Source organism: Podarcis gaigeae (assembly GCF_964106915.1).
Source record: "Podarcis gaigeae genome assembly, chromosome: 16".
Taxonomy (NCBI): Eukaryota; Metazoa; Chordata; class Lepidosauria; order Squamata; family Lacertidae; genus Podarcis; species Podarcis gaigeae.
Genome location: NC_139693.1, coordinates 22097116 through 22111144, shown reverse-complemented (window position 1 = coordinate 22111144; position 14029 = coordinate 22097116). Strand labels below are relative to the sequence as shown.

The window sequence follows — 14029 nt, the reverse complement described above, 5'->3', positions numbered from 1 at the left end:
ATTGATTTTTAAAAAACAGAGTAAGAGAAAAAAGAACTGTGCTTTTCCACATTAATCTTTTCCTTGGGGGGGGGGGCTCTTTCTTTCATGCAAAGACTCAGCCTGTGACTCTGCCCCTAATTTGAGAAATATACAAGTGTATCCTTAATTTTACTCACTAAATAGTACCTACAAACTGTATGCATGGTGCAAACGCGCAATCAGGATTCAGTGGTAAAAGCTGCAATCCTATGCTGTTAGAAAAATTCCACTGAAATGAGCGGCATTTGCTTTTGAGTAAGCAGGCTTAGGGACACAGGTCACTGCTTTCTAATCAGAGTCTTCTAGCTCATTAAAATGCCTTCTCTTCACTGACAGCAGCTTTTGTAAGAACATCAGAAGTTACCTTATACAAAGTCAGGCCATTGGCCCATCTAACTCAGTAATATCTACTGTGACCAGCCGCGGCCGTCCAGGGAGTCATTTCCCAGCCCTACCTGGAGATGCCAGGGATTGAACCTGGGGACTTCTGCATGCAAAGAACATGCTCTACCACTGAGCCACAGTCCCTGTCCTAAAGGTACTTTTTTTTGCAAACAGTTGCATGTGTTTAGAGAGGCATTTCCCCTTCTCTCACCTAATTCATCCAATAATGCATTTTCCTCTAGGTCCCAGGCAGAAGTAGGTTTACAATGCCAACAGCTACCTGATCCTTTTTTAACTAAAGATACCAGGGACTGAACTTCTGGTTACAAAGCATTTGCTCCATTGCTGAGATATTGATTGACTGATTCATTTATAAGATTTCTTACCTGCCCTTCACCGTAAACTCCCTAGGCAGATTACGACAATAAAATTTTACAGTTATATGGCCTCTTCCCCAAAGAGAGATGCTGGCTTTATTTTATTATTTTGTATTTACCTCCTGTTAGCTCCATAGTTAGCTTCTCGCTCTCTATCATTTTCTTCTTCTCTTCCAACTCAGCAATCAAGTTTTCCTTGAGCTCAATTTTTTTATCTTCAAATTCCTTCACAGCCGCTTTCTTCTCCTTGATGTAATTCCGTTCCACCTGCTCTGTCTGAGTCAAGCCCAAAAGAAAACAGGGAGTCATCTACAGGGCAGAACCACATCAGGTACACATAGGTGCTGATAGGGGAACCACTGTGCTCGGGGTCACCAGACTGAGAAGCTGCGGAGTCGGAAGTTACACCTGACAAATGACACAGGCTTTCCCAAACTGTGCAATGAAACTGCTCATGTGACTTGTCACCATACGGAAAGCAAGTATGAGCCCTGATTGGTAAGGTCAAAGGTCCATCTATCCCAGCATCTGTAAAGTTGGATACATAGCCCCCTACCTCCTACAGGAAACTGTGGCCCTCTTAATTCTTAAGTATCAGGCAGCCTCACTTGAGTGGAACTTTCTCCCTTTCACAAGTATATGGTTTCTGCCTGTTTTAAAACACAATTTACATGTGTGCTGCAAAACCAATGGCACAACCTAATAAAGGATGGAAATAACTATTCTCAAATGACTTGGGATTCATGCACCCTCAGTACTGAGCTTCTCCTCAGGGCAAGAAAGAGGTCAATCACAATTTGCAGAATAGTTTGAACATTCTACAGCAAAGGAAAGGAAGTTCTAATCAAAATGACTGAAAAAGGGAACAGAATACATTAATGAAACCCAACCAACAGAAAAGGAAACACACACATATATACACACACATACTTACTTCCAGCTGGAGAAAAAGCTCTGAAAGAGAGAAAATAAGTTACATTTTTTGCTGAACTAAGCACATTTAACTCTAGCAAGATCTCAGAGTGGTTAGCCTAGAGTGAAAATTCTGATGACGGCAAGCTACAGGCTGCTAAGAGAGGCTGCAAAACCAGCGTTTGCAAGTATTTCTGCTTGCACCAGATTAATCTTCATCAGTAGCTGCACTGACAAAGTAACTAGACATTTGGTGCAACGTATACCAAACAATTCCTATCTTAGATAGCCAACAGTTAGGTTTGCAACCCTATAGCTGGGAAGAAGTCTCATTGAAATGAAGGAGATTTACTTCCAGGTAGACACAAGGGATTGTGCTGAAATGCCTAATACAACTGCAGAAAAGCAACACTGATTGCTGTCCCTTCTTCTTAGATGGAACATAAGCCTGCCCCAGAATAAAAGCCAGTCTGATGGGGGGGGGGGAATCAATAGAAATTATTTATAAAAATATGTGTCTAGGATCAGAATCAACCCAAGAAGGGGTACTGTAAAGATCAACAAATGAATTATGGCACAAAGTTCTGTAGACTATAGCCCATTTCATCAGATCCATTTAAGTGTGAACACCTCATTTACGGGGTCTTGACATCTTCCAGAACTGGTTGAACAGCATTTGCACACGGAAATGAACTGTCTGGAGAAGTGCACTGTAGACCACAGAAAGCCTATGCCACAATAAATGTATTAATCTCCAAGGTGCTTCAGGCAGTTGTTTTTGCTGCAATAGACAAACACGGCTAACCCTGTGGAAAGTTTTTAGAATGAGATTGCGACACACACAAGTAAGATCACCCAAAAGCACTGAGCGGGGTTTCAAGCATGATTATCATGTACTTGTCTAGGCCTAGATCAGAAATCCTCAAGCAAGTCACCAGAAATGCAGTTCGCTCACCCGCATTGCGTATCCTTTCCTTGTATTGCTGATCCAGCTTTTTCATCCTTTTCTGATATTCTTGCAAAGTACCTATTAAAACCACACAAAATTAACACACTGAAATCAATATTCAAATACAGAATGATAGAGCTGGATGGAACCTCAAAGGCCAACCCCTCCCACTGCAACAAAATGGGACAGCACCATAACACTGTTGAAAAGCACTCCACACTATCAAGCTATCAGTGCCTGTTGTGACCTAGGGCCCAGGATTTGTGACAGAGGTCATTGCTCCTGTTATTTCACAGAAGTGTCTACACAGAGCTTGAATATCTCAAAGCAGAAGGTATTTTTATTTGTATACCTCCAAGTTTCATTTTTTTAAAAAAGACCATTCCCTTCACCAATTTTACCACCACCTATTCTGAGAAGTCCTACGTCAACATGATGCTTAAAAATTACAGATCAAGCTTAAAAATTTTTTCTTTCCACAAGTAATAAGCCACTGCCGAAGAAGCAGCAACATCATATTGTTTGGACGAAATAAAGGAGTTTGGGCTACTTTCTAGTCCTGAAAGGAGAGGAACAGGCACAAAATTTACATCACTGGTGCATCTCCCCATCCCCAGTGTCCATTTTAGTAAAATTATACAGTACTGATGTTAAGAAGTACACATGAGAAGTGGACACATCCAGTTTAGGAAAAGCCATTTCCCCATTCAGCCTTATGCTTAGTAGAAATAAAAGTCAACTGACTGTCCAAAATTAAGGTAAAGTGATATATTTAAAAGGTCAGGGTAGGTGGAATGCCCATTTGTGGAATGTTCTCCCCAGGGATGCTTGCCTGACACCTTCATTACAGATTTGTAGGTATCAGGTGAAAATGTTTCTCTTCAACCAGGTGTTCAGCTGATTAACATTTGAAGGCTTTTTAAATGTTTGTGATAGAAGGGGTTAATGGCTTGGTGGTCTTTATGTTTTATTATGTTTTTTTATTCTCATTTTATATTTTGTTGTTGTTGTGAACTGCCTTGGAATCTTCACATGAAAGACAGTATACAAATTTAATAAATAAGATTAATAAGATTAATAAGATTAATAATACACTATTGAAGCAAAACTCAATAAAGTAGTAGTAGTAGTAATAATAATAATAATAATAATAATAATACACTATTAAGGCAAATTAAGGCAAAACTCAATACATTCCAGCTTCTGTTTTTCAGATAATCCAACCAGCAATATATTAAGAGTGGATTTATTTTTTACTTGAAAAACAAGAGAAGTTGTGATGCCTGCATGCAAGTACTGAAATCTCAAAATGAGAACCATCACAACGCTGGTCAGGAAAGATTCAGCACTATGCCAAATCAGGGAAGATTCCCCAATTGCACTGCATGAAAATGGCAGAGACCCTAACTCAATGACACAGCACATGCTTTGCATGTAGAAGATTCCGGGTTCAATCCCTGCCATCTCCAATGAAATGATCAGGCAGCAGGTAGCAGACAAATTTGGGCTGGATGGGCATATATAGAGATTGGCATAAGGCATCTTTCTATATTCCTAATGCACCAGAAAGTCTGATTTAAGAGAACTCCAAAACATTTTATCCTCCATGGTCGGAGACAGTAGTGCCTCTGAATACCAGCTGCCGGAAACTGTAGAAGGGGAGAATGCTCTTGTTGCTGGTTTCCCCACAGGCATAGGGTTGGCCACTGTGAAAACAGGATGCTGGACCAAATGGGCTATTGGCCTGATCCACTGGGCTCTTCTGATGTTATGTTTTTATTTGATCTGGGTATTAAATGTAAAGCCTACTGTTCTCGTGAATAAATGTCATGTCATGCTTTTTAAACCATACCTTCTTGCAGTTGCTGCAGCTGCCTCTTAAGAGATGCCAATTTATCCTGATACATCCTGCAAAGAGAATACATATTCTAATGAAGGAACCCCAGTAAACACCAACTGCTGGTTTTACTTTCCTATTCAATTGATTCTTTCCATTGCTAAATTTCTATTATGTTGTTCAAGTAGAGCTGAAGTGAAGGAGCAATAAGTTTGCTATTTTTTTAAAACAAAACAAAACACCAAGATCTTTCAAGAACACTTTCATACATGAAAGTATGATCCCCTTCTCCTATCCTTCCCAGCCCAAACCGCAGAACTTTCTACCTCAAAGGCATTTGATCACAGAGGGCCAGATAATAAAATTTAGTTGCCTGGGCCACAACAGCATCTAATCTGTATTCCAGAAGGTATCGTCCAGGAAAATGTCACAAGACGCCTAACTGCAGAATAAGATAATGTTATGAAAGGCAAAAATTAAGAAGCATCAACTAACCCAGCACTTAAGAAAATAAAGAGTCAGGAGCATAAAGCCATTACATATCTAGAAGGCACATACATTGTCCAAACAAAGTCCCACTGATATGCTTAAAGTTCAGCAGAAGTGTTAAACTTAGTTCATATGCAATGCAGAACCAGTGTGAAGTCAGCTTGCTTTCAATAAGAGTTGTTGAGATTAACAATTTATTCAAGGTTTGGACCACATGGTTGCTCAAAAACAGAAGCTTCTCATCTCCTGGCAACTGCACTGGAGGTGGTGGAGCAAGAGGCCTATGACGTTTGAGGCCTGCTTTTGAAACACTAAACCAGTCTTCCCTACCCTGGTGCCCTGCAGCTGTTTCGGACCACTACTCCCATGAGGCATGGGCAAGAGTCAGAGATGATGGAAGCTGTGGTCCAAAACAGCCAGCAGGGAGGGACCAGGTTGGGGGAAGCCTGCATTCGATGGAAGTAAGAAGTACAGGACTATCAAGGGAAGAATTTCTCTATGCTCAAGGTACAAATTCTTTTAAATCAGGCCTCTTCTGCTGCTTTCTGTTATTCTGACATTAGGTTTTATGTTATTATTTTAATTGTGATCTTTTTCTAACCCACCCTGGCACCATTTGGTGAAGGGTGGGCTATAAGGAGAAACAACAACAACAACTGCTGCAAACAGCTCTTTGATTTAGGGAAATGTGATGTGAATTTCAATCTTTTTGTCTTAATACTTTTGCACTTTTGCCCCACCAACATACAGTGGTGCCCCGCAAGACGAACGCCTCACAAGACGGAAAACCCGCTAGACAAAAGGGTTTTCTGTTTTGGAGGCGCTTCACAAAACGAATTTATTTATGGGCTTGCTTCGCAAGACGAAAAAGTCTTGCGAGTTCCTTCGGGTTTTTTTCCCCTTTCCCCCCCTTTTCCTAAGCCGCTAAGCTGCTTATCAGCTGATCCGCTGATAAGCCGCTTAACAGCTGATCGCTAAAAGCCGCTAAACCGCTAATAGCGCTAATCCGCTAAGCTGTTAATGGGCTTGCTTCGCAAGACGAAAAAAACGCTATACGAAGAGCCTCACGGAACGGATTAATTTCGTCTTGCGAGGCACCACTGTACGTTCAAAACTCCCTCCCTTTGAGCTGGGATGTGACTCATACGAAACAGGCATGGAAATATATCTGTAACCTGGAGAATACTTACTGCTCCTTCATTTCTACATAATCCTCCTCATTGTGCTTGGCCAGATCAGTTTCACTTGCATCTTCGGTATCTAAAGAAACAGGAACATCAGCGAGTGTCAGAGCAGTGCCAATCAGTACATTTTTTTGTTCAAGAATTCCCCACTCAGCAGCAGAAACAAACACCACTGAGGTACAAGAAAGAACTGTACACTTAAAAAAACTAAACGCACAAGAGAGCAAGCTCATTCAAAACAACTGTGCCATTTCTTATTGTTGTGTTATCCAGACCTCTATGTTATAAAGGGAGGAACGTGATTATGTACCACAGTTCCCACCAGACAGCATAACAAGATTCTTAGCAGCTGTGTCTGTCAATTTCCTTCCAATATTCATTCCATGCAAACTCTCCGATCTCAACACAGTTCTCCAGTATCCCACTGGCTTTAACACAGTGCCCCCCCTCCCTTTCTCCTGCCTCCCCACCAGGCCTCTGTTCAGTGCCTCCATTGCTTTTGGTAATTACTGGAAAAATTACTACTGGCACACCCAAGACCTTTAAGGGAACAGGCACGTTCCTCTTAATAAAAGCCTCCTTAAGCACAGTGACATAGCGTGGGTTGTCAGCACCCGGGGCAAGGCAAGTAATTTGCGCCCCCTAACCCGTGGATTTGCGCCCCCTAACCCGTGGATTTGCGCCCCCCTAACCCTACCCCCCAGATGTTGCGCCCGGTGCGGCCGGCCCCCCCTGCACCCCCCACGCTACGCCACTGCTCAAGCATCACAGCAAGGCATGAAAATAGAATGCAGGGGGCTACCTTATCCAGGGGCTGACCATCGGTTTGTCTTAATTCACTATAACCTGCCCTACACAGATTGGCAGAAAATCTCCACAAACTCAAGATGTTGAGAAGTGAACTTGACAACTTTTGCATACAAAGCCTGAGTTCTGCCATGGAACCACAGCCCTTCTGACTTACGGCAGAAAGTTCCATAAAGTAATTATGCATATGAAGAAATTCACTGAAACAGAGCAAACATTACCCTCTTCAAGTTAGGAGGAGAGAAAAAAAGCTGCAACCCTAAACTAACTTCTTTGAAAGAAAATCCTATAGAAACAAATACTTTTACTGCCAAGTAAACATACGCTACTGATTGGTCATGAGATGTTTTCTTTTCTGACATCTGACTCTGCCATTCTTCAGAGCCTTCTTTTTTAAACTATCCATGCTCTCACAGTAAAATTCCAGAAGTTAACATTTTAAGTTGGGCTGTAATTTTATATAAAACGCCTGTTGCTCAACACAGACCAGGCAATTGATAAAAACAGATCAATAAACAATGTTAATCTGTTTTAGTGTTTTAACTTTTGCATGCTTTAAAGCATGGTTGTACATTTTTCTTGATTTCACTCTTTTCTGTAAACTGCTCTGAGGTTGTTGTTTTTTACAATCAAGCGAGCAGTGTATGCATTTTGTGAAATAAATAGCTGAAATGAAAAGCAGTGGGAGAAGTACCATGCTTAACTGCATTCTGGACTTGCAACATGCTTTCTCACATACATTTCTAGATAAGTAACAGGAAATCCTATGTGTTTACTCAAAAGCTAATATGAATACTTCCTGTGACCAGCATTAAACCCCACTGAGCACCATAAGATAATAAGAGTGCTGTGCGAAGAGAAGAACACCCCTCCTTTAAAACTTGGTACAATGGTTTGGCATTGGATGAAAAATTGACCCAGGAGAGGAGAAAGACACGGGGATTTGGTATCCATCTACAGTATTCAATTTGTTAACAAAAGTGACAAAGTGACTCTACTGAAAGACCCAATGATTTTTTCCATTTTTTGTATTAGGTTCTCCCTTTCCCCACACCCTCCTTTGAAGTCCCAGACACACTAGATGCACCCTAAAACTTACTTTTTTCTTTCTTCATTACTTCCACCTATGTAAAGAATGACACTGTTGTTGTAAATTGAATGTTCTGTTGCAAATGACTATATATTAAAAGGATTGCTCTGCAAATGTGTACAATTACTCACAAGTTAGCCACCTGCAACTGAGGTCACATCCACAGCATACATTTTACACAACAATTATACTGATGGGCGATGAATCTTCAAGTGTTTTAATTAACACAATTTCTCTTTTGTTTTAGCTAAACCCTTCCATATGGATCGCTGGCTAAAAAGGGGGGGGGGTGTTTGAAACATACAATTATTACTACAATTATTTTAAGCTTTTTGAAAAATTATTTCTCTTTGTAGTGTGCATGCATAGTTTTTGCTATATATTAATAAATTAATACCATATATTGCATTTGCTCAAGCCTAGATAAAACATTATTAAAACTACCTCCAAATTGTCTTCAACCGAGAAGGGGCACTCCAGTAAGACTAAATCCTCAAAAAGGACATGGAATTATTTTGAGTTTGGGAATCAATGAACTAAAACAAAACAGTCCTTGCTTGAAGGCTTACGATCTTTCATTTTTTAAAGGCACATCAGGGAAAAGCGACAGGGAGGGAAGACGGGGGATCTAACTCAGGGACCAATTTTTGAACAGTTGTCCATACAATGATCAGGTGTCAGTCAGCCACTTGGCTCGTAAACTTCGATGGGGTCTACTCGTAGGTAAGACTGGACGGGTGGCTACAATACCCACGTGCTTCGTGACTCGGAAGTCCCCGACAGTTGGTTTCCCTCCCGAGAAGAACGGATCGGGGCCGCCGTGAGGTGGTCTCATCGCAACCAGTGCAGAGTCTGCCCCCATGAGCAGAGGCGCCGAGCTCCACGGGCCCCCGTGAACCACGCGCATGAATTCCAACGGGCCTACTCGCGAGCAAGACTCAACTCTTGCGCGCTCCTCCCCCACCTCGGGAATTAGCCCCCAGCAGAAAAGGGGAGCGGGTTACTCCCGGGAAAACCCGCTCAGCGGCGCCTCGAGGCCTCCGCGAAGGCGGGTCGGGGGGCGGGCAGGCAGGCGACTCACCCTCGTCCGAGTCCCGCGCGCGGCCGCTGCGCTCCCCGTCCTCCTCGTCGGCGGGGCTGTCCAGCTCCTCATCCTCGAAGCTCTCGGCGGCTGCGGCGGCTGCAGCTGCGGCGGCGGCGATAGCAGCGGCGGCGGCGGGGCCCGTCCCGGCGGGCAGCACGGCGGTGGCAGAAGCCGGAGGCCCCGGCGGGAGCGCGGGAGAAACCAGCGCGGCGACGCTCATGGCCGAAGCGGGAAAACGCCGACCGACCGCCGCCGATGCCACCGCGGACGATCCGGTCGCCTCCTCCTCCTTTTTTTCTTCTTCTTAACTCCCCCCTCAGACAAGCCGCGAGCGGCCCCGCCTCCCGCGCGCAGGCGCGCTAGAACCACTTCCGGGCCCTGGTTGAGCTGGGTGAATAGGCGGATTGGCGGGAGGCTGGCTTGACGTTCGTTTCGCTCCGCGGTTTGGACCCCCTTTCTACCCGTAGGCGCGAAGAATGGCGCCTTCAGCCATAGACCGATATAGGGTTAGACTCAACTCGCTGCCAAGCGTTTCCAGGTTCGCTTCTCGGCCCCACCCCACTTTTGTGAACAGCTTATTGTATAGATGTGTGGAATTGCTGTCAACTGGGGTCTGCTTCCGCCTGTGCGCCCCTTCCACTCTCCGCAGAGACTTTCTTAAAGGGACTGCTTTTAAAAGGATGTGTGTGTGGATCCATGTAAGTCAGGGTTGCCATATTTCAAAAAGTAAAATTCCTGACACGTGCAAAGTTGTTGAGCTTTTTTTTCTTGGAACCCAAATGGTTGCGCTTTTAGGTGGATACCTCCCCCCAAAATAGTGATTTTAAGCTTTTGGGTGCTTTTTCCGTAGCGTTGCTATATGTCCAGGTTTTCTGCCAATTCTTTGGGGTGCAATTTTTATGCCCCAAAACCAAAACATGTCAGGAATTTTTCTGACTTGTGGCAAGCCTAATATATGTGCGTATTTTAAGGGCAGGTGGTTGAACTTGCTTTTTCCTCTTCCCTCCCATCCCTTTATTTCTTGTGTGCTACGTCTTTTTAGACTGTGGTCCTTTTTCTCTTTCTGTTAGTACTTATTTTTGTGAATTGCTCTGGCAGCCTCTTTAGCTAAGGGCTGGATAATAATTGCCAGAAATAACTACTGGGTCAGTAGTTGATTCTGAAGTGCACACACTCTTCCTGACAACCCCATAGCTATTCCCCTTTCGAAATGATTCAACAAAAATTAGATTTTTTTACCAATGCAAACATTATGGCTTCAAGCCACCTTTTTTCTCACCTCCCACCATCTAGTTTTTCTCAGTACCCAATCTGATTAAGTGTTCTGTTGGATGCAGAAGCTTGCTTACAACCCAGTGAGATGGGTGGGGTATAAATATTATTATTACTACTGTGTTATATTTATATGTACATGTATACAATAGGAGCTGCAGGAAGCAACTGGTAGCAAAGGAAATCTTGCCTCCATCACAGGTTCAGCAAGTTCTAGCTCATCATCCAATGCCCTTGTACTAGAGGTCCTCAACAGGAGGCGGTTTGGTGGCAATCACAACAGGGAGAGGTGGGGGAAGAGGGCATTTAAAATTTTATCCTTTGTGTTGTCTCTGCCGCAGAGCACTATCTGAGACTTTGAAGAAACCCCTGCTATTGGACATTGACATATATTCCAGGATACAAGCCTGCTTTTGGAGGGTGTAACTGGAAGGGCCACTTCATATTTGTCATCATCTTTTTAGACCATGGTGAACAGGTGTGCCTATCCTAAAGGCAGAAGTTATTTCTTGCTCCTTCTTTTCTTAAGAACCTCTGATGCAGAGCATATGCTTTGCATGCAGAAGGTCTGTTGGGACATGATACAAGTTTATAAAATTATGCATGCCATGGAGAAAGTGGCTCTCATAGCACTAGAATCCATGGACATCTTATGAAGCTGAATGCTGGAAGATTCAAGACCAATAAAGTACTTCAGTTAAATGATGGAACTTGCTCCCACAGGAGGCAGGGATGTGATGACCATTAACTTGGACAGCTTTAAAACAGCAGAAGGCTCTCAATGCCTACTAGCCATGACAGCTATGCTCTAGTTCCAGAGCTGGTGGCAGGAATTCTTTTGAAAGCCAATTTCTATAAATCACAGGAGAAGAGCATGCTTTTGTGTTTGGACCCTGCTTGCAGGTTTCCTACAGGCATCTTGTTGGCCACTGTGAGAACAGATTGCTGGGTTGCAGGCAGGGGACATTCCCCAGCCCTACCTGAAGATTCTAGAGATTACACCTAGGACATGAAAACATGCTGGATCAGGCCAATGGCCCATCTAGTGGTGTTCTTCGGCGATCACTTGTAGCCGAGTAAAATTGTCTTCCATAAACACGGTTTTAACAATGAGTCTGTAAGTGACTGTGGAGGCCAATTCTGGATCCACGTGTCCTTCCACAGTGGGAACATTGGTTTCTGGGCGGGAGCTGGTCACCGTGTGGATTAGCCAAGCGTGCCTTCCTCTTAGCATGTTTCTCCCTTGCGTCCTGAGTTTGAGTGTCTTCAAAGCTTTGGTAAAAGCTGTTTTCCAACTGTAGCGCTCACAGGGCAGCGTTTCCTGGTTGTCAGTGTTTATACTACATTTTTTTTTTTACCTTTACCATCTAGTGTAGCACCCTGTTCTCACAGTGGCCAGCCATATTTCTATAACAAACCTGCAAGCAGGACCCAAGCACAGGAGAACACACCTCTCCTCTTTGGTCCATCTCGTTCCATATTGTCTTCTGCCTGTCAGTGTAGAAGACAATATGGAGTGAGATGGATCAATGATCTGACTCAGTACAACAGCTTATGTTTTAAGAAATCCAGGGGGCTTTCCAGTTAATATCTTCTTAATGTGTTTTTTCGGTGTTTCTTAAACAAAACGTACAAGCTGCTTTGACTACATGTTTGGGTGTATGTGTGTGTGTATAATATATATGTACTTCCACATTTAGAAATATACCCATTTTAGCTGAATTTGCAAGATACTACTGTTGCAAAACTGATATTTTAGTATAAACACAGGACCCCATTCTATATTTTGCTGGAAGCTACCCAGAGTGGGCAGGGAAACCCAGCCAGATGGGTGGGAGGAGGAGGAGGAGGAGGAGGAGGAGGAGAAGAAGAAGAAGAAGAAGAAGAAGAAGAAGAAGAAGAAGAAGAAGAAGAATTCAGCAAAGTGGCTATGCTCAGACAGGAAGCTAGAGTTAAGTCACATTCTGAAGAGCTAACACACTGGTTACAAAAAAATACATAGTTTATCTTCTTCTATCCCAGGAACTATTTATTTATATTATTTCCTATATCTTTATCATTTTATTGCAAGAAGAAAACCTTACAGCAAGTTTGCAGGGAACTTTTAAGAGTAGTGAAAAGTGATGTATACGTCTTAGGAGGTTTGCAGCCTACAGTGTCAGTATTTAATTAGAGCCAGTGTGGTGCAGTGGTTAAAGTGTTGGGCTAAAACCTGGGAGGACAGGTTTCAAATCCCACTCAGCCATGAAACTCACTGGGTGACCTTGGGCCAATCACTAGCTTTTGCCCTAGTTTACCTCATGGGGCTGTTGTGAGGATAAAATAAGTCGGGGAATAACCATGCACACCACTTTGAGTGGGTTACTAGACATCCCGTTCCCGGGGACAGTCCCCGGATTTGCAAATCTGTTCCCAGACAATTTCCATCCCTGGAATGTCCCCAGATTTGCAAATCTGTCTCTGGGAAATGTGGCGGCTGCAGGCTCAGCAGCCCAGAGCCAGCGACTCCCAAGCCTCCCCCATCAGTCAAAACAAAGGGGGAAGGGGGCAGGAGATGGGGGAGGCTCGGGAGTCGCTGGCGCGCCGTTGCCCATTTTTTTAATCTCAGAGCATTTATGTTTCACAGGGTGTGAAAGAAGGGCTTTGCACCTTTATATAATATGCATGTGTGCTTGGACCCAGGTGCCTCACCATCCCCACTACAGACTCCCTGTTGCTAGGTAAAGGTAAAGGGGCCCCTGACCATTAGCTCCAGTCGTGACCGACTCTGGGGTTGTGGCGCTCATCTTGCTTTATTGGCCGAGGGTGCCGGTGTACAGCTTCCAGGTCATGTGGCCAGCATGACTAAGCCGCTTCTGGCGAACCAGAGCAGCGCACGGAAATGCCATTTACCTTCCCACCAGTGGTACCTATTTATCTACTTGCACTTTGACATGTTTTCGAACTGCTAGGTGGGCAGGAGCAGGGACCAAGCAACGGGAGCTCACCCCATTGCGGGAATTCGAACCACCAACCTTCTGATCGGCAAGTCCTAGGCTCTGTGGTTTAACCCACAGTGCCACCCACGTCCCTGTTGCTACTCAGCTTTTTAAAAAAGGGGGGGGTCACTGGATTCATTGAAAAAAATCTGGTAACCATAATCCTTGAGCTCCCTAGGAAAGGTGGGATGGATATACAGTGTGTGTATGTGTGTCCGTGTACACACACACACACACACACACACACACACACACACTATATCCATCCCACGTTTCCTCTAGGGATAGTGTGTGTGTGTGTGTGTGTGTGTGTGTGTGTATATATATATATATATATATATATAAGTGTGTGTGTGTATACACACACACACACAATATATAATAAATAAATCCTAAACCAGTTCAATAATTCTTCCCAGCCCATCCTCAGCCTCCTCTCAAACGCAACCAACCACTATTGCCCGGCCCACGGGAAAGAACTCTCCATTCCCCTCTACTGGAATGCGGAAGTCCGTTCCAGATCCTCATTGGCCCTCCGCCGGCCCTGCTCCTCCCCCTTCCCCGTCCCCACGAGGACGGTAGGCCGAACGAGCCGACGGCCGACGACGCGAGCCCGACGACTGCGAAGGCGACGAGGCCAGGCTC

General features: G+C 44.1%; 1 protein-coding gene across 3 annotated transcripts in view; it reads right to left on the bottom strand.

Moving 5' to 3' along the window:
* SUDS3 (SDS3 homolog, SIN3A corepressor complex component) overlaps positions 1-12245 on the bottom strand; it is a 34135-nt gene extending 21890 nt beyond the window's left edge. For all 3 annotated transcript variants that reach the window (XR_014559098.1, XM_083717562.1, XM_083717563.1), the window contains exons 1-6: positions 9132-12245; positions 6160-6229; positions 4496-4551; positions 2650-2721; positions 1717-1736; positions 902-1058 (exon numbers count right to left, since the gene is read on the bottom strand). Coding sequence is in view for 2 of the 3 variants with exons in the window: in XM_083717562.1 (XP_083573688.1) it covers positions 902-1058; positions 1717-1736; positions 2650-2721; positions 4496-4551; positions 6160-6229; positions 9132-9354 (598 nt within the window). In the remaining variant the exon portion in view is untranslated. The remainder of the gene's footprint in view (positions 1-901; positions 1059-1716; positions 1737-2649; positions 2722-4495; positions 4552-6159; positions 6230-9131) is intronic.
* Between the last annotated feature and the right edge of the window lie 1784 nt (positions 12246-14029).